Consider the following 20,065-nt stretch of genomic DNA (forward strand, 5'->3'; position numbering starts at 1 on the left):
GGCTCCGGCGGCGAGTTAGGGTGAGGGAGGTCGAGACGGCGGCTCACGCCGCCGGAGACAGACATGGCGACGCCGGTGGCGGGGGCGAGCTGCCTACGTGTGGTGGGGGAGGTTGGCGGCGGCCGGGTGGCCTGGGCGAGGTGGTCGTCGGGAGAAAGAAGGAAGAAAGAAAACGAAAGAAGGAAGAGGAATAATAGTCTAATCACTATACAGCAAGAGCCGCCGATTGCTCCGGTGCCCCTGGCACGACGCGTGGCGCTGTGCCTGTGTGGATTAGACACAGCTTGCCGCTGGACCTCAATTTCGGCTCACCTCGCTCCTCGGCTCATCATCGCTACTGGGCATAGCGAGGCGCGCGGCCCACCTAGTAGTACCTGAAGAGTGTACGCTGCAACGCGCTCCCAACCAACGATCGCCCATTAGCGGCCTTCCTTTAATTGCCTTGGAGCCCAAGCACGCGCAAGTCGTGACTCGATCAATTGTTAGGCCCTTTTTATTTTTGTATAATATATATGGCATGCGTGCGCGGCGTCAAGCGTACCGCCCGCCCCGGCCGCGCGCAACTATAGCGGCCTCCATCAGCACGCAAGCAACTAGCTTATTAGCCAACTAACAAGTCGCGAACTGCATGCATCGCTCATCTCTCTCGGGATCAATTCCAAGGAAATTTAGTTAATTCTCATCGGCTCGTCCTTTCGTCGTTGACCACCACCCACCATGGGAGGGAGGAGGGGCGAGGGGGCTGAATTTGATCGTAGCGGCCGGGTGGGAAACGACGACGACGCCGCCGGCGATGGAGGAGGAGGAGGAAGGGTGGTAGCTGGCCCGACGAAGCCGCAGGCGGCGATGACGGCCGGGCGCGTGCCGCTGCACCGGCTCTTCGCGTTCGCCGACCGGACGGACGCCCTGCTCATGGCCGTGGGCACCCTCGCCGCGGTGGCCAACGGGATGGCGCAGCCGCTCATGACCTTCATCTTCGGCGACGTCATCGACGCCTTCGGCTCCGCCGAGTCCTCCAACCGCGTGGTCCACAGGGTCGTCAAGGTGCCAAACCTACTTCTTGCTTCTTTTCTTCTTTTTTTTATTTTCTTTCTTTCCTTTTTGCCTCTATATCTATTATCTATAGAAAAATGTCAGCTTCTTTTATTTGTGTAAAAGAGCGCTTCATTTATTTAGCTTCGAATTAATCAGTTACACATGGCAGTATATATATGAGTTGAGTAATAAAAGAATTATTATTACTATTGTTTTTCTTTCACTCCCTCTATTTCCAAATATACAATGTTTAGGATAAATAATAAACTGTTTAGTTTACTTTTGAATTAATTAATTTATCTTAAACATTTATTTAAATATTTAAAAACATGGGGTACAAAATAAAAATACAGTTGCCATACAGAACACTCAGGTCGCAGCAAACCAGCCCACGAATATATTCAGGCTCTTCAATCGACCTGCTCCTTCATCACCACTAGCTAGTGGTGGGCCATCGCCAGTATAAAAATTGTATGATTCATGAATCATGATGCAAGCTGCCTTTTGTTTTAGCAAAGGCTGACAAGTGCAGCACGGATTTGTTTACTGTGCCTTCGAATTAAATCAAGAGTGGCAAGTAAAGCTATATATGGATTTGACTCGTTCATATAGGTGCAAAAAGGTCACCAATTAACATCCTACATGTCATGTAATTTTTAAGAGAAAGAATCTATAATGGGAGGGGCAGCTGGACTATAACATCACCATTCTTATCTTCTCTCATACTCTTTCCGTTTAAATATATACAAAATAAACTAATTTACTAATCCGTTTTAAATATAGTATATTATATGTGAAGAAAGTCAAATAGGAATTGAAGTTAAGAAGACTCTCCTTATTGGACCTAAATATTGCACATGAATTTTAGATAAACTACAATGGTTCATATGCAATCATGCACATCAATATGTCAGGCTTAGTTAATTATACAACTAGAATATGGTTTCAGATTATCTGAGTGGTTATTTAGATATAATAAAAATTAAAAAGACTCAAGAAACCAGTTGTAACTGAGTTCATGTGACTCGCTTCTTTGTTAACCACCTCACTCTTTATTTTTTACCTATTTCTTATATTTCTTAAGTACGTAACGTTTTCACTAGAATTTTTTATTTGTCCAATATGCATCACCGATGGATGGATCCAAAGGGTATATAATGTGAACCAAATAACAACGCTGTATTGTAAGCTAAACAGATTTGAATACGATGGGGATATGAGAACACAAGAAAATCTGTATCAAAAAACCTTATTGCGTGTTGATTGCCGATGACGCAACTAGAGCGCTACATGACACTCTTGTGTCCTCAACCAAGCCCTTGTTTAGTTGCATCCAAAATTTCAAAACTTTACAAGATTCCTCATCACATCGAATCTTTAAACGTATGCATAAAGTATTAAATATAGCTAAATAAAATAACTAATTACACAATTTGTCTGTAATTTGTGAGACGAATCTTTTGAGCCTAGTTAATCCATAATCGGATAATAATTATTAAATACAAATGAAAGTGCTACAGTGTCAAAATTCCAAAAAAATTTGCAACTAAACAAGGGCCAAGACACAAGATCACACGACGAGGACGCAAGATCGACACACAGTATTTACAATATATGTTTGGTTTGGTCACAAAAAAAATTTGGTGAAACTTTTTACAACTTTGACCACTAATTAGTAGTATTAAATAAAATCTAATTTTAAAACCACATGTAGAACCCTGGTTAAATTTGCGAGACAAATCTAATGAGGCATTTGACCACATAATTAGAGGAAGGTTACTGTAACATTACTATAGCAAATCATGAATTATTTACCGTCATTAGATTTGTCGTGGAAAATTACACCCATCCCTTAAAAAGTTTTACAAATAGACTTTATTTAGTACTCCATGCATACAAAATTATGTTTTCACGAATTTACTGTAGCTGCAACCAAACACGCTCTATGAAATCTTCAACCATAGTAGCGCATAGTTTAGTAAAAACTAGAAAAATGTTGCGCCGTTGGCGCTCCCGAGCAACCCGTCAGGGTTGTATATGTTCGTGTTTGTAAAATTTTGTTAGTTTGGGAAAGAGATTTTCTGTCTGAACTCTAACCATAGATCCAAACGTGCATTTACTAAAGTTATACTGTGTGAAGAACAATGGATCTAGTTTACTCCAAAAATGTTTCAGTTCACTACTTCATACAATGCTGGAATCAATATCATTCTTCAGTATTCAGCCATATGAAAACAGGTTCAATGTATTCTGTAATGGGATGTATCCTGTAGAAATCTTGTTTTTCTTTCTGTATGACGTTACGGCAAAGGACTAAATCGAGCAGTTCCTAATTTGTTCAACTTCGAGAGTTTAAAAGTACTGACATGGCGTAATAGTTTTGGACCCAAATCCAGCAGTTCCTACAATCTAAAAAGACAACGTTGGTTACAAATGGCCTTGCGTGTGCTTGCGAGTCGCGAGCATTGCGTGGGCTTGCGAATCGCGAGCAGCAGGCAGGCTTGGCGCAGCTGGATTGTCTTCACTCTAAAGGGATGGATGGAGTCAGGAAGCACACGGGGAGGATGAGTACGCCGCCGCCATCACCCGCTGGATCTGGGTACGTCGCGCAAGCTGCGGACGCCGCTGGCTCCAGCGCTGCGCCCGCATCTCTTTGCAGCGGTAGAGGTGGAAGATAAAGCAGCGGCGGGCGCCAGGGAGTGGAGCAAGCCGGAGGCCGGGGCGGTGGGGTCATGGGGGGAGCCCGGGAGGGCGACAGTGTGCCCGTTTCTGCCGGCCGCCGAAGTTCGGCGCGGAGAGCGGCGGCGGCTGCCGGAGCAGCGCAGAGAGATCCGTATGGGATATGAAGGTTTCTTCGTATATAGTGTAGAAAGGAGTATGTCGAGAAAGCTCGATAAATCCTTCCGTGGCCGTGCGTCTTGCCGTAATGTACATGTTTAATTTACCGTTCATTAATTGATCAACGGTCGGTAAAAAAAAAAAGCTGACGTGGAGATACTGAGCTTCGAGGGAATGCACCAGGTTTAGTTGGTAAGATAGACACAAGAGTGGCCCATAAGGTCTTTCGGCCCAAACAAATCATAACGCCTGCTTCTTCTGTCCTCTGTTTTGCTTTCCTTGAGTCCGGACATGGCTTTGGCGTTGCCGCCGGCTCGTCGCCACCGCGAAGGCGATGGGGAGTCTGCTAATATGCGGCGGCAGCCTCCTGGTGCGGCAGGATGACTTGATCCGTCGATTGCTGCAATATGGTATTCCTAACTCAACCTCCAGAATCAGATCTCCTAGGAAGTCTGTTCGTCTTTTTATTCGTCAAATTTGCGATCTTCCGCGATGATGATTTCTTTTAGAAAAGAAATTCGACTTGCACATGTAGATAGGAGTTTTTCGTGCGTTTGACATGAAATAATTTCGTAGTATGTTAGTGCCTGAGCGTTCTGGTACTTGCTGTACTCCCTGAACTGAATATTATTGATGCGCATTTAGACTGTTCAACCTTTGTTCTGTTGAGCAATCATGGATTTAAGTATGCTTTGATAGGAATTTGAACCCCTACAGACTACAATGCCACAATCAGAATAATCCTGTATAAATGTTTTTGGTATTTTTGTGGCTCTAACTAAGATGTGTTTCTTTTTTTCCCTCTCTATTCACATTCCTGTTCTATTCTTTCTCTTTGATATATGTCCCGTTTCTTATTTCCAGGTGATCATGAACTTTGTCTACCTTGCCATCGGATCAGGGGTTGCTTCAACACTTCGTAAGTTGAATTCCTATCAAAATTAATATACCATATCACTTTGTGGACAGAAATTTTATTTATTGCTAACTAATAGAAAAGGAATACTTGTACAATTATATTGAAGTACTGCTAGAAAGAAACATCCTTCCATTTAGTAATGTAATATTTGTACTAGAGGTATCTTGTTGGACAATAACTGGAGAAAGGCAAGCAGCACGAATCAGAGCCTTGTACCTTAAGGCGATTCTGAGACAGGATATCACATTTTTTGACATGGAGATGAGCACTGGCCAAGTCGTCGAGAGGATGGCAGGAGACACATTCCTCATTCAAGATGCCATTGGAGAAAAGGTACGCTGTTTTGAGATGATAAGAAGTGAAAGGCTAACAGAAAGACCATTACTAAGCTGTTAGAGGATATGGATATCTATGATCATTACACTGGAGCTGTGGAAAAGCCTATATCTTTAAGTCCATTGTTTGATGGTATAGATCTCTATGAATACTGTGGCAAAGCTTTTGTATTTTTCACATAAAAGCTGCTTATACAACAATTCTTCATAAACTTGTGCACCTACCTTTCACCAGTACAGAAACTGAAAACTTCTTCCTAGAAATGATCAACTAGTGAGAAAATAGAAACATATTGTTCTTATTTTGTATTTAGAAAGAAAGTTTACTTTATTTTTGTACATGGCGTGCAGGGTTTGGGTTAACTGCTCAAGTTATTTTTCAGATAACATCATAAGATTTGATACAAAATAATAAAATGAGTTTTGATTTGATTCAACTCTTCTCTAAAACGCAGTGTACCTAATAATTATGTGGTGATACACATTGCTAGAAAAAAATTGACAATCTGCCCATGCCTCCAAATTGAGAAATGCTAACTTCAATCATTGTTTAATAGTGAAAATTCACTTTATTGTGATATTTTCAAAAAGTAATTTGATAGAGTTGTCTCAGCATAGCCGGTCCCAAGCCCGGGTAAAGGAGGAGGGTTGCGTTAGGTTTTGGCAAACCAGCATAAAAAATAGCCACTCTAATGGATTTGAAACCCACAAGAAACTCTATAGAGTTGTCAAAGCCAAAGTGGAGACCGGTTTCAGACAGGCAATATTGATGGCATGAACTTGCTATGCAACGTTTCGAAGTGTTGTAATTAGTATTCTTACAGAAAAAAAATGTACTTGTTTTGTGTGTGAGCATCTGATAAAATATAGGCAGTGCTTCATTTTTAATTCTTTGTAGTGTTTCTGCGCATGTTCTATTTAGGTTGGAAAGTCCATACAACTCCTTTCTACTTTCATTGGTGGCTTCATTATTGCATTTGTGAGAGGGTGGCTCTTAGCCCTTGTTATGCTCTCAAGCATTCCTCCAATTGCAATTGCTGGTGCGATTGTATCAAAGCTTATGACAAGACTCTCCACCCGCATGCAAGCAAAATATGGTGATGCTGGCAATGTTGTTGAACAAACACTTGGAGCCATTAGAACGGTTAGTGCTACTAGGCAATTGTTTATGATTAGTCATCCTCGGGTCTGTCGCTACTAAAGTCCTGATGTTCTTTCTACCTGGTTTATCTTCTTATGCTTTGAAGGTTGTTTCATTCAATAGTGAGAAGCAGGCTATAACGACATATAACAAGTTCATAAGAAAAGCATATGAATCTGCTCTACAAGAAGGTGCTGTAAATGGACTTGGATTGGGTTCTGTAATGGCAGTCTTATTTTGCAGTTATGGTTTAGCAGTTTGGTATGGATCTAGATTGATAGTTGAGCGAGGATACAATGGTGGCATGATTATTTCGGTCATAATGGCTGTCATGATCGGAGCAATGTAAGTTTCAAAAGTTAATTATGATCCACTGAAGGGTTCATAAATGAGCAATGACAATGATGATAAATGAGCCATGTTTCTGCATGGATGTGCCTAACACCTTCACTGTGTTAAAATGCAAAGTACAGTGTTTGCACCTAGGAAAACTTTATAACTTGTAATATCAAAAAGACTTGCCAACAGATTTAGAATAAGTTATTTTCATCTCTGTTTTTTGGACCATGGGCTTTCTAATTTCAGTTTCATAATTCTCTTCTGCAGGTCCTTAGGTCAGGCAACTCCATCCGTGACCGCTTTTGCAGAAGGTCAAGGGGCAGCATATAGAATGTTCAAGATAATTGATCGGAAACCAGATATTGATATATATGATACCACAGGTATTATATTGGAGGACATAAAGGGTGATGTTGAACTGAAGGATGTGTACTTCAGCTATCCTACCAGATCTGAACATTTGGTATTTGATGGATTCTCATTGCGCATACCAAGTGGTACAACTATGGCCCTAGTTGGGGAAAGCGGCAGTGGGAAGTCAACAGTGATCAGTTTGGTGGAGAGGTTCTATGATCCGCAGGCTGGAGAAGTTTTGATTGATGGTGTTGACATCAGAAGAATGAAGCTTGGATGGATACGAGGAAAAATTAGTCTTGTCAGCCAAGAACCAGTGTTGTTCTCAACTACAATCAAGGAAAACATTGCTTATGGGATGGAAAATCTAACATTTGATGAGATCAATAGAGCAACCGAGCTTGCAAATGCTGCTAAATTCATTGATAAGCTGCCAAATGTACGCATAAACTAACACACTCATATTTAACTTAGTTGCTAACTTTCTTCCATACAATGATTAAGCAGTAATTTTGTGAAACATTACAGGGTCTTGACACAATGGTTGGGGAACGTGGAACTCAACTGTCTGGAGGGCAGAAACAAAGAATAGCAATTGCTAGAGCAATCATAAAGAACCCTAGGATCTTACTACTTGATGAAGCAACCAGCGCATTGGATATGGAATCTGAGAGGGTAGTTCAAGAAGCATTGAATAGGATAATGTTAGAAAGGACTACAATTATCGTTGCTCATCGCCTAAGCACAGTGAGGAATGCTGATGTGATATCCGTCCTACAACATGGGAAGATGGTGGAACAAGGTATACCATGTGAAAGCGGGTGACTAAATAAAAGCCTAGAAATGGATATATTTTCCTATAACCTCTAGAAGATATATCATTCATAAGCTGTGCCCATGTGCTGTGCTGTAAGATTTTAGGTCCCACAGTTCAATATTTATGCCACATAAAACTATAAATATGCACAAGTCACGTCATATTTTTGTAGCCTTGTACTCTTGTGAGCATAATTCATCTAGATAAATTGAAGTTTCCTATAAGGTGCCAAATGGAAAATGTTCTGAGCACTAATGGACAAATACCTGACATTCTTTTTTGCTCAGCATATCTGCAAGCCAAGGTATATAACATGGCAGTTGCTTGTGTGAATTCTGAACAGGTTCGCATGTAGAATTGATGAAGGTACCTGGAGGTGCTTACTCTCAGCTAGTACATCTGCAAGAGACTCGGCAAGCGGAAGAATCTTCTAATGTCGACCCTGATATGATACTAACAAATGGTTCTGGCTCCAGATCTATTAATAACAAAGCAAGAAGCCAAAGTATCTCCAGGAGATCAGTTAGTAAAGGATCTTCCTCTTTTGGGCATAGTGGTAGGCACTCTTTCCCTGCTCCACTTGGCCTTCCTGATCCAATGGAATTCAGTGAAGCTCCTGATGTAGAGGAGACTAGAGACAAAATGACCAGTACTCCAAAGAAAGCTCCAGTTGGTAGACTCTTCTATCTGAACAAACCAGAAGCTTTTGTGCTTGCACTTGGTTCCATAACTGCTGCGATGCATGGAGTCATTTTTCCAATATATGGAACATTGATTTCAACAGCGATAAAAGTGTTTTATGAGCCACCAGCAGAACTACTGAAGGATTCCAGGTTCTGGGCAAGCATGTTTGTTGTGCTAGGTGCTTGTGCCTTTATTCTGATTCCGATAGAATACTTCCTGTTTGGATTAGCTGGTGGGAAGCTTGTGGAGCGCGTACGGTCACTGACATTTCAGAGTGTGATGCGTCAAGAGATCAACTGGTTTGATAAACCAGAACATTCGAGGTATGTGTTCAATCTTTCAAAACAAAATGCTTTCCTGTTATTCTAAGAACGTTCCTCCGGATTATCTTTTTCAAAATTTACAAGTATGAAATCATAGTTGTTTCTCTAAGTAGAACTTTGGTTTATATCCTTAATCCTGCAATGCATAAATCTTCCTGTTTTAAAATTCTTAAGACTACAAAATTCATAAATTGTGATGACCTGACGGTAAAAGGTAATATTATTGTCTTACCACTACTGTGGTGCCAATTACTCTTGTATGTGCTTTTGGCGAACAGATTGTATGCCAGTTAGCACTAATACCCATCAACTTCTCATATTGCAAGTTTCATTTTTGCTTCAGTGGATCAATTGGTGCAAGACTATCAACTGATGCTCTGAATGTTAAGCGACTTGTTGGGGACAATTTAGCAATGAATGTCCAGACTCTTTCAACTGTCATATCAGGCTTCACAATAGCAATGGTGGCAAACTGGAAGTTGGCACTGATTATCACTGTGGTGGTTCCTTTAGTTGGTTTCCAAGGCTATGCTCAAATGAAGTTCCTGAAAGGTCTCAATAAAAATGCAAAGGTACATACAATGCATTAATCGCAAGTGTTGTTCTTACAAGCATTTATGGTATGGCAAATATTTTATGTCTAATTTTCGGTGGGATGCAGTTGAAGTATGAAGAAGCAAGTCAAGTAGCAAGTGATGCAGTTGGTGGCATCAGAACTGTGGCGGCATTTTCTGCTGAGAAGAAGGTGATGGAGGCCTATGAGAAGAAATGTGAATATCCAATAAAGCAAGGAATAAGGGAAGGTGTCGTTGGTGGCTTGGGGTTTGGATTCTCATTCCTCGCCTTCTACTTTACATATGCTCTGTGCTTCTATGTTGGTGCCAAGTTTGTTCAGCAAGGAACGGCTACATTTCCTGAAGTGTTTAGGGTGAGATCAATTTTTTATCTGTGCTGCACAGATTTGTCGTTCCACATGTTGAGGTTAACTGATCAAGAAGCTTTCAGGTCTTTTTCGTATTAGTTTTAGCAACAAGTGGAATCTCACGAACAAGTGCAGTTGGTGCCGACAGCACCAAGGCTAATGATGCGGCTGCATCAGTCTTCGAAATTCTTGATCGTAAATCCAAGATCGATTACAGCAGTGAGGAAGGTGTGATTATCACAAATTTGAGGGGTGACATTGATTTCCAGAATGTGTGCTTCAAGTATCCGTCACGACCAAATGTTCAAATCTTCAAGGATCTATCATTGAGCATTCCTTCTGGAAAGGTCAAATTCAATCAGAAAAAAAGCAGTAATTTACACATTTCTTACTGAATTAAATTTTAGTGACATTATCCTTGCAGACTGTTGCACTAGTTGGGGAGAGTGGGAGTGGGAAGTCCACAGTGATTGCACTACTCGAAAGGTTCTATGACGCGGACTCCGGTAAGATCCTCTTCGACGATGTGGAACTTCATGCCCTAAAAGTTAGCTGGCTTAGGCAGCAAGTCGGGCTAGTTGCCCAAGAGCCAGTGCTGTTCAATGACACCATCCGTGCCAACATAGCTTATGGGAAGCAAGGGGAAGCATCTGAAGAGGAGATCGTTGCTGCTGCTGAAGCAGCCAATGCACATCAGTTCATCTCCGCATTGCCAGACGGGTACAACACCATTGTCGGGGAAAGAGGCATCCAATTGTCAGGTGGGCAGAAGCAGCGTGTTGCCATTGCGAGGGCCATCATAAAGGACCCCAAGGTGCTGCTGCTGGATGAGGCAACAAGCGCGCTAGACGCGGAGTCAGAGCGAGTGGTGCAGGAGGCTCTGGACCAGGTTATGGTCGGTAGAACGACCGTGGTGGTGGCACATCGTTTATCAACGATCAGAGGTGCAGACATCATAGCTGTACTGAAGAACGGGGCTGTAGCGGAGAAAGGCAAGCACGAAGAGTTGATGCGGATAAAGGGTGGAACCTACGCTTCGCTTGTTGAGCTAAGCTCTAGTTCTGCATGACCTGATGAAGGATTGGGCATTATTCAAAACTTAGATCATCGTCCTCACATGGATTGGATAGGGATAATATGTAGAAGGTTGCTACTCAGTTCTACTTGAAGTAATTCTTGTTCTGTTGAGAAGCAACAGGTTTCAGCATGTACCACGTACTCGTTTCTGTGTACACATTTTCATGCAATGTATGTGAATTGACTAGTTAGGAAAAGTTTGGATAGGGATAAATGTTTTGCAAGTGTCGAAAAGCAAACGGCCTTTTGGTCGTTATACTCACTGAATTAAAAGATTTGAAATGTTCATCGAAGGAATCGCTCATCCAGGACGAAATAAGTAAGCACACAACGGAGCCCATACGTACTCATTGTCGCAAAACTTGACGCAATAGACAATAGCTAAAAAACAATTTCATTTCACTACTATATATATCCAATACTTACGCTAATTCTGCCTGTAGCAACGCGCGGGCATAATTGACTATAATTTCCTAATTCCTAAGGCTGCCTTCCTAAAGCAACTTCAACCTCCGTCGTTGGGGGCACCTACCATACCAATCCGGGCGATATTGCTAACCCTGCTATTGAGTGTCAAATCTTGCCACCATCATCCCAATCGTAGATATACAGTGTCGGATTCACAAATTCTGTAGAGCCTGGACAAATATATTTGGTTGTATCTTCGTGACCGGCCGGGTACTTCCCGAGCACACATCTCCATTTAATTAGTTTTAGAATTTCGTGTCTTCCAGGATCACCATGCCAATTCGCTGTGTCAACCAAGACAGGCTGCATTTCTAAAAGAGCTATGGACGACCTCTTCCACGCTTGACGAGACTTCGTGCTGTTGTGTGCCATGCGGTCATGCGCAGCTGCTATTGGATCGTGCTCGCACTGCTCACAGGAGGGAGGAGACTAGCGCTGTTGGGGCCGTTGGTTGTATTTCTAATCATATTATGATATATTTCTATTTTTTACATATCATATTGGATTTGTCGTAAGTTAAATTTGTCCAACTATAACCAAGTTTACACAAAACTATAATAACATCTATATACGGGCTTGTGGTTACAAGAGCCTCAGTAGCACCTCAATTTCTAAGTTTGACTCTCCATTAGAGTGAATATTTTAGAATTTATCGGGGTTGTGCTTTTAGTGGTAGGCAATGTTCTCATCAACAGTCAAGCGCAATCTCGAGGATTTGCTGGCTTCTTCTTCGAAAATACTTATAGGGGTAGGGTTTGTGTGCATGTGTTCATAGGGTGAATGTGCGCGCATTGTGAGTGTCTGAGTTACTGTGTAATCGCAAATAAAACATCTATATACCTAAGCATATGCGCTATCAAAAATATATTCCGTAATAAATTCAATGAAGCAAATTTGGTACAATAGACGTTATATTTTTCTATAAATTTGGTTAATGTTAGATAAGTTTAATTTAGCACAAATCTAATATTGTATGTAAAAATATGGAGGCAGTATACGTAAGTTATTTCATATAATTTTCTACTTTTTTAATTCAAATTATAGGCTGTCTTAACTTTTCTACAGATGGAGGCAACCAGAGAGAGGCCCCTCATTTTACCACAAATCGAAAGCCTATGGTCTCACATTTTTGTTCCCTCGAAGAGCCATTTTACGAATAAATAGAATGTCTCATCTTATTCTACATTGAGTTAGTCTCCTGTTGTCTTCCCCCGCAACTACTGGTTCAGTCGTTCTTCAGCCTGTCTCATCTTATATTTTTGGTTCTTCAGAGCGCGATTGGTTTGCGGATGGCCACAGCCTGGCTCGCATGCACATGCAGCGTACAGGCCCGCTGTGGCCAAGCTCGCCAGGTGCCAGAGCTGTTTGATTGGTTCACGTACACATACTCACTTTAGATGTTGTTTGGTTGTCTGGTTGCTTGCACCTCAAGTTAGACCTAATCATGGGCCACCCGACCTAATAAACCCGACCCGCCTGAAAAAAATCCAACCCGACCCGACCTGACCCGATGTCACACCCTGAAATTTTTGAATTTCAGAATGTGATTAAAATTAAAAATAAAATAACAATTTTCTCATAGTTTTAAAATTTTCTCAACATTTACTTTTCTTCACAGGAAATTTAGTAAAAATAAATGATAATTAGTTGTTTTTATAAAATTAAATGAAGGTGCTTTGTTTGTTGTGCACTCATGCTACCCTTGCATTGTTTTAATGTTGTGGTTCAATTTGAATTTGAATTCTTCGAATTTGAATTCAACTTGAATTTGTTTGAACCGTTTGCAAAAAGGAAAAAAATGGAAAACTCGTTTTCAGCCCAAACCGGCCCAGCCCTCCTTTTCCTCTTCCCTTCCCGCGGCCCAGGAAACCAATGCCGCCGGCCCGATCACCTCTCCCCCGGCCCAAACTCCTTTTTCCAGCCCAGTCGCGCATCCCTCTTCTCTGCCGCCGACAGGTGGGCCCCACCTGTCGGGGCCGTCCCCGACCTCGAGCCGTGCTCGGACTAGAGCAGAGTCCGGCCGGCACACGCGCCGCCCGCGCCTCCCTTGGCGCGCACGCCAAGACTGGCGGCGGCCCCTATTTATAGCCCCGCACCGCCCCCTTGGACCCCCTCTATACCCTCTTCGAGCCGCAGCCGCCCTCTCGCGCAAACCCTAACCCCGAAACCGCCGCCGCCATTGGAGCTCCACACGAGCTCGGGCCGTCGTCAACCCACTTCTCCGTCGCCTCCCCTCGACGCCCGCGTGTCACCGGAGCTCCGCCGCAGGGTGAGCGACGCCACGCCTCCTCTGTTCCCTCTATCTTGCGTCTCCTCGCCACGGCAATCGCCCGCCGCCGCCGCCATCCGCCCCCCGCCGTTGAACGTCCCTCTCCAGTCCTTGGCGTCATGTCCCGATGCCCTAGTCGTGTTCGCCGTCGCCCAGCTCGCTCTCAGGCCCAACCCAAGTCGAAATCGTGGCCGGAATCGTGATTTCTGTCAACGCCGTCGAGCTGCGCCGCCGCCAGCCACGCCGCCGGCGCCAAGCGCCGCCGCCCTCCGCCCGATCCACTTTGAGACGTCGGATCTGAATCTGACGGTCCAGATCGAGTCCGGCCAAGTCAATCAAACAGATACCGGTCAACCTTTGCAGTTTTTCAAAAAGGCCCCTCTGTTTACCCAGTTTCAACCCGCGGTCTAGCCCTATACAAAACTAATTAGGTTTTGGTCCAAATATTTATAGTAAAACCCCTGAGCTTTAGGAAAATAATGCCCGCAGTCTAGAGCTCGAGTTTTTGCATGTTAGCCCCTATAGTTTAGGTTTAATCTCATTTTAGTCCCTGGTTTCTTTAAAGCTAGCCCCTGGAAGTTCAAAACTCTCACAAACAAGTCCCTAGTGCACTGTTTTAGCCATATCTATCACGTTTTAACTCCGTTTTCATCGATTCTTGCGCTCACGTGATCCTTGCAACCTTGTTATCCTCTGTGAGCACAGTTTGTTGTGTCTTACAAATCTTTCCCGCTAGTCTTCAACTCTATAGTTAATCGCGACTAGATCCCTGAAGCACCGATTAATCTATAGAATCGCCGTTTTAGCTCCGTTTTCCGTGTTTCTTGCGCCCCACGTAACTGTAGCAGCGATCTCTATCCTTTAGTACGTTCTTTTAAAGTCTTTCTTTGTTTTGGTGTATTGTTCTTAGATGTATCTTCTTGTTTGCTTTGTATGGTTGCCCGATGATTGTTCCGAGTAGAAGGATCGCTGTTTGAAGATTGAAGATCAAGAATTCCAAGTGAGCAAAAGCTGAAGAGCAGTAAGAGTAGCTTTTCGTTGGAGAAAGGCAAGTGACCCTAACCATACTTCTATCTATGCTTTATTTACAAGAGTACTATGATTTAATTGGAACATGAAGAACCACCCAAGAAAACAGTACAACCACAATACTAATGGGCTCTGGTCTTGGCTAAGTAATTAGATGAACTATATGTTGTGTTGGGGTTGTTCCGCTTGGTGGTTATGAGTTTGTGTTGTGGAGCGGGTGAAGGAAGCTGTGTCTTCTGAGGGACCGCACAGCAGGGACCAACACATACATATAGGAATTCTTTGTAAAGGCCTCGTAGCGTCCCTATGCAATCACACCTCGAAAGTGTGGTATTGTGCCTGATCAGCACATATGCGTGGTTGGGTTCAAAGTTCTTTGGAACTTTTACGCGAATTGTGGTGAAAGTGTACAACCTCTGCAGAGTTAAAACTAACCGGTTAGCCGTGCTCACGGTCAAGAGCGGCTTGGACCCTCACATGATTAATAAACTTAAAGATGGATTTAAATCATTTTCTGGTTATTTCTTGTGGCCTTGCTGAGTACCAACCATAAGTGTACTCACCCTTGCTTACTGCTGCTCAGAAGGAGAAGGTTTATGAAGTTTTCTGAAGATGATGTTGAGTTCTAGGCGTACGCAGCCCCCAGTCGATTGCCTGTGAAGTTTGGAGTCTTCGTTTCCAGGATAAGCTGTATAACTCTGATAGTCTTTTATTTGTTTTAGTTCTCTTTTTCGTGATACTGTACTGATTATTCACTTATGATGTCTCTATATGTATGAAACTTGATCCTGGCATACATATAGTTATGCATTCGGTTTTGTCCTTAAAACCGGGTGTGACAGAAGTGGTATCAGAGCTCTATCGACTGTAGGACGTAAGCCTAGATAGCAATGGCCGTGTTCTAAGGTTTCTTTTGATATCAAATCTATTCTTACTTGTTCTTTGACCCCCTCCATTGAATATTCTCTCTCCTTAACTATTTTCTTTTCTCAATCAACCTTGACAATCTTTTTCTCACCTATCTATCTTATCATTTGCACTTTCACATTTGGAAATGTAAAAAAAAATCTTAAACTTTCTATTGACCTATTGTCCTCTTGATAAATTTTCTTTTTGATAATCAATTCTTGGTCAATTACCCTTTGTTGTTTCTCAACACCCTCAATCCTTCTGTTTATACTTCCCTCTCCTGGACACTCCTTGATTTTCTTAAAAATTTATCTTTGTTGATATATCTTTCTTTACTTTATTTTATCTAGTTTTCTCCGTTGAGCCTCTCCTCTTCTTTCCAAATAAATGTCGTTTTGAATTCATCTCTTGACTTGGATTTCAAAGTATCTCTTCTGATTCAAAGTTGTTTAGATTATCCATGCCACATATCCTAATGCCTGTCCAAGTCATCTGAAGAATGGAGCTACTAGTTCATCATGAGGAGTCAAGTCGAAGCAGTTGGAACTGTACCACCTGCTAATGTTGGACGAAAAATTCAAAGCACTACCAAAGAATCAAGCTTCAGCCACATGGTGACACTATCACTACTACTGCAATCATGATGGTGAAGTCAACGCTGGACAAGTTGAAGGAGACACGTGTCATCAAATGACGAAGAAGGAAGATATAATCATGCTTAGGAGTATCCCTTCTAGCTCTATTAACAACGTTTAGCATCGTTCTTTGACTGTGTTGACTGGTGGAATTCAGTGTTTGCATGATGATGCTTGTCTTTATGACCTTGTTTGATTCGCTTCTTTGTAATGATTGTCGGTGTATTGTGGGTCTTCTACCTACAATAACATTGGTTGCCTAGATGGGTTCTTATGTACCTCCCCCCTCCTTGTTATCCTCCGTCTTTCTACCTAATCCTTTAAAGGATGTCAAGAAAGAAGTTCATGGCAACACTCGTCTACAATGATCAACAAATGAAGGAAACTGAAGACAAGAATGCTCTCTTTTCCTTTTTGTTACCCCCATGTCTTTCTCTACTCCACCTTGATTTCTTTAAGTTGCGACCACCAAGAGTTGAAGAGGATATCATGGATTTTGCCTTGTTAATTCGATCTTTCTTTCTCTCTACTGACCTTATCCTTACCACGCAACTAGATGGTGAGTCCCAGCAGAAAGGAGAAAGAAGACCTCAACATCCCAGCACAAACTCAGGGAGTACAAGAAATGGTTCCAACCAGGGTCAATATCCAACAACATGTTATAGAGCAAGCCTCATTTCCCAGGAGCCACAACCCTGTTAGCAGTGATAATCAAGTCCCAACCGGTCTGCCACCGGTTGATAAAGAGAAGCTGCTAGCTATGCAAGCTCGTGTCTTACAAGGAAGGTTGCAGCCTAATATAGCATCACCTCATAGCATGGAGTTGACCAAAGCAAAGATTCCTACCGGACCAGTGAAGAGGCAAGTTGCTGAAGCATGGAACAATGAAAAGCGCAAGAGGAACTATGAAGCACCAAAACCACAGATAGAGGAACAACATGAGATTAGTAAGACTTCAGAAAAGTGCCAATGTTGTGACTTGTGAGCATTATGGCCGTCGATGTCTACAAGAAGATAGCTTAATGACAGCAGAAGCAAGAGAATGTTACTATTTAGATATCAATAAGAAGTTCCCTATGCAAGATCCAAATATAGAAGGAAATGCTCAAGCTGAAGATAGCAGTCAGAGTATAAACCTCGAGGATTGGACTATCACTTTCAAAGAGTTTCAGCCTAAAAGAAGCAAGCAGCCTAAGAAACAAATTAGTAAAACAAGCCAAGAGAAGATGGAGTTACCACAACCATTGTCAGATAACGGTACTCAACTTAGTTTCAATCAACCACAGCCTAAAGTTGTTCAATCTCCATGTGACCACTCTATCAAGAAGGATCCTGTTGTACAAGCCATTCCACCAAGAGTTGTGGAGGAGCAGAAAAATAGTCGGGATGGACGTATTAAAAGAGTAATGTGCTATAAATGTGGTGAAAAAGGCCACTATGCCAATAGATGTCCCACAAAATGAGAAAGTCGAAATGGGTATGCTAAAAGAGTGTGTTTTGGATGTGGTAAAGAAGGGCATTATGCCGATAGCTGTCCAACAAAGCATAAGAGAATAGGATCCCGTGATGTGAGATTATACTGTCTCAAGTGTGGAGAAGATGGACATCTTGCTAGTTGATGTGAAAAAGAAAATGATAATTAACTCCATGATAGAAGTATATGAAGACTTGAGAGGTGATACGAGACACCCAAGCCAGAGAGAAGCAATCCAGCTCTATTCAAATCACTTTGTCAAGGCACAAAGGAACTTCTTCAACAGATGGGCCAATGATGCTAAGGGAAGAATGGGTAAACAAAGGAGAAATTAGACTGAGTATCCGTGAAGTGTTTTGTGTGAGTCACCAGGAATTAAGAAGTATACATTGTAAGATGGAATAATCGAGAAGAAAGTTATATGTGTTGGATGCTACCCACCTAAACTTTTGTCTCTTGCTAGCCTTGTGAATCTCGGGACGAGATTCCTTTTAAGGGGGGTAGTTCTGTCACACCCTGAAATTTTTGAATTTCAGGATGTGATTAAAATTAAAAATAAAATAACAATTTTCTCATAGTTTTAAAATTTTCTCAACATTTACTTTTCTTCACAGGGAATTTAGTAAATATAAATGATAATTGGTTGTTTTTATAAAATTAAATGAAGGTGCTTTGTTTGTTGTGCACTCATGCTACCCTTGCATTGTTTTAATGTTGTGGTTCAATTTGAATTTGAATTCTTCGAATTTGAATTCAACTTGAATTTGTTTGAACCGTTTGCAAAAAGGAAAAAAAATGGAAAACTCGTTTTCAGCCCAAACCGGCCCAGCCCTCCTTTTCCTCTTCCCTTCCCGCGGCCCAGGAAACCAATGCCGCCGGCCCGACCACCTCTCCCCCGGCCCAAACTCCTTTTTTCCAGCCCAGTCGCACCTCCCTCTTCTCTGCCGCCGACAGGTGGGCCCCACCTGTCGGGGCCGTCCCCGACCTCGAGCCGGGCTCGGACTCGAGCAGAGTCCGGCCGGCACACGCGCCGCCCGCGCCTCCCTTGGCGCGCACGCCAAGACTGGCGGCCGCCCCTATTTATAGCCCCGCACCGCCCCCTTGGACCCCCTCTATACCCTCTTCGAGCCGCAGCTGCCCTCTCGCGCAAACCCTAACCCCGAAACCGCCGCCGCCATTGGATCTCCACACGAGCTCGGGCCGTCGTCGACCCACTTCTCCGTCGCCTCCCCTCGACGCCCGCGTGTCACCGGAGCTCCGCCGCAGGGTGAGCGACGCCACGCCTCCTCTGTTCCCTCTATCTTGCTTCTCCTCGCCACGGCAATCGCCCGCCGCCGCCGCCATCCGCCCCTCGCCATTGAACGTCCCTCTCCAGTCCTTGGCGTCCTGACCCGATGCCCTAGTCGTGTTTGCCGTCGCCCAGCTCGCTCCCAGGCCCAACCCGAGTCGAAATCGTGGCCGGAATTGTGATTTCTGTCAACGCCGTCAAGCTGCGCCGCCGCCAGCCACGCCCTCCGCCCGATCCACTTTGAGACGTCGAATCTGAATCTGACGGTCCAGATCGAGTCCGGCCAAGTCAATCAAACAAATACCGGTCAACCTTTACAATTTTTCAAAAAGGCCCCTCTGTTTACCCAGTTTCAACCCGCGGTCTAGCCCTATACAAAACTAATTAGGTTTTGGTCCAAATATTTATAGTAAAACCCCTGAGCTTTAGGAAAATCATGCCCGCAGTCCAGAGCTCGAGTTTTTGCATGTTAGCCCCTATAGTTTAGGTTTAATCTTGTTTTAGTCCCTGGTTTCTTTAAAGCTAGCCCCTGGAAGTTCAAAACTCTCACAAACAAGTCCCTAGTGCACTGTTTTAGCCCTATCTATCACGTTTTAACTCCGTTTTCATCGATTTTTGCGCTCACGTGATCCTTGCAACCTTGTTATCCTCTGTGAGCACAGTTTGTTGTGTCTTACAAATCTTTCCTGCTAGTCTTCAACTCTATAGTTAATCGCGACTAGATCCCTGAAGCACCGTTTAATCTATAGAATCGCCGTTTTAGCTCCGTTTTCCGTGTTTCTTGCGCCCCACGTAACTGTAGCAGCGATCTCTATCCTTTAGTATGTTCTTTTAAAGTCTTTCTTTGTTTTGGTGTATTGTTCTTAGATGTATTTTCTTGTTTGCTTTGTATGGTTGCCCGATGATTGTTCCGAGTAGAAGGATTGCTGTTTGAAGATTGAAGATCAAGAATTCCAAGTGAGCAAAAGCTAAAGAGCAGTAAGAGTAGCTTTTCGTTGGAGAAAGGCAAGTGACCCTAACCATACTTCTATCTATGCTTTATTTACAAGAGGACTATGATTTAATTGGAACATGGAGAACCACCCAAGAAAACAGTACAACCACAATACTAATGGGCTCTGGTCTTGGCTAAGTAATTAGATGAACTATATGTTGTGTTGGGGTTGTTCCGCTTGGTGGTTATGAGTTTGTGTTGTGGAGCGGGTGAAG

General features: G+C 43.0%; 1 protein-coding gene across 3 annotated transcripts; it reads left to right on the forward strand.

Annotated features, from left to right (window-relative positions):
- The first annotated feature begins 702 nt into the window (after positions 1-702).
- LOC120674130 (ABC transporter B family member 4-like) lies at positions 703-11,046 on the forward strand. Of its 3 annotated transcripts, none has more exons than XM_039955251.1 (12): positions 703-1,044; positions 4,738-4,792; positions 4,950-5,125; positions 6,050-6,271; positions 6,375-6,613; positions 6,875-7,400; positions 7,490-7,763; positions 8,122-8,785; positions 9,129-9,357; positions 9,447-9,713; positions 9,791-10,054; positions 10,132-11,046. In XM_039955251.1, exons 1-12 carry the CDS (start codon positions 718-720, stop codon positions 10,774-10,776), a joined length of 3,888 nt encoding a protein of 1,295 aa, XP_039811185.1. In that variant the 5' UTR covers positions 703-717; the 3' UTR covers positions 10,777-11,046. The 3 variants fall into 3 exon arrangements, with proteins under 3 accessions (XP_039811185.1, XP_039811184.1, XP_039811183.1); XM_039955250.1 differs by lacking the exon at positions 703-1,044 and adding an exon at positions 4,115-4,283 and having other exon boundaries at positions 9,791-10,049; positions 10,132-10,249; XM_039955249.1 differs by lacking the exon at positions 703-1,044 and adding an exon at positions 4,117-4,283.
- Positions 11,047-20,065: the final 9,019 nt, after the last annotated feature.

This window comes from Panicum virgatum, chromosome 5N (assembly GCF_016808335.1).
Source record: "Panicum virgatum strain AP13 chromosome 5N, P.virgatum_v5, whole genome shotgun sequence".
NCBI lineage: Eukaryota > Viridiplantae > Streptophyta > Magnoliopsida > Poales > Poaceae > Panicum > Panicum virgatum.

Bases quoted from the DNA above. Each gene is read 5' to 3' on its own strand.
- LOC120674130 (XM_039955251.1), top strand. From the start codon at position 718: ATGGGAGGGAGGAGGGGCGAGGGGGCTGAATTTGATCGTAGCGGCCGG. The intron at 9,714-9,790 runs GTGAGATCAATT...AGAAGCTTTCAG, and splicing joins CATTTCCTGAAGTGTTTAGG to GTCTTTTTCGTATTAGTTTT. The intron at 10,055-10,131 runs GTCAAATTCAAT...TTATCCTTGCAG, and splicing joins TGAGCATTCCTTCTGGAAAG to ACTGTTGCACTAGTTGGGGA.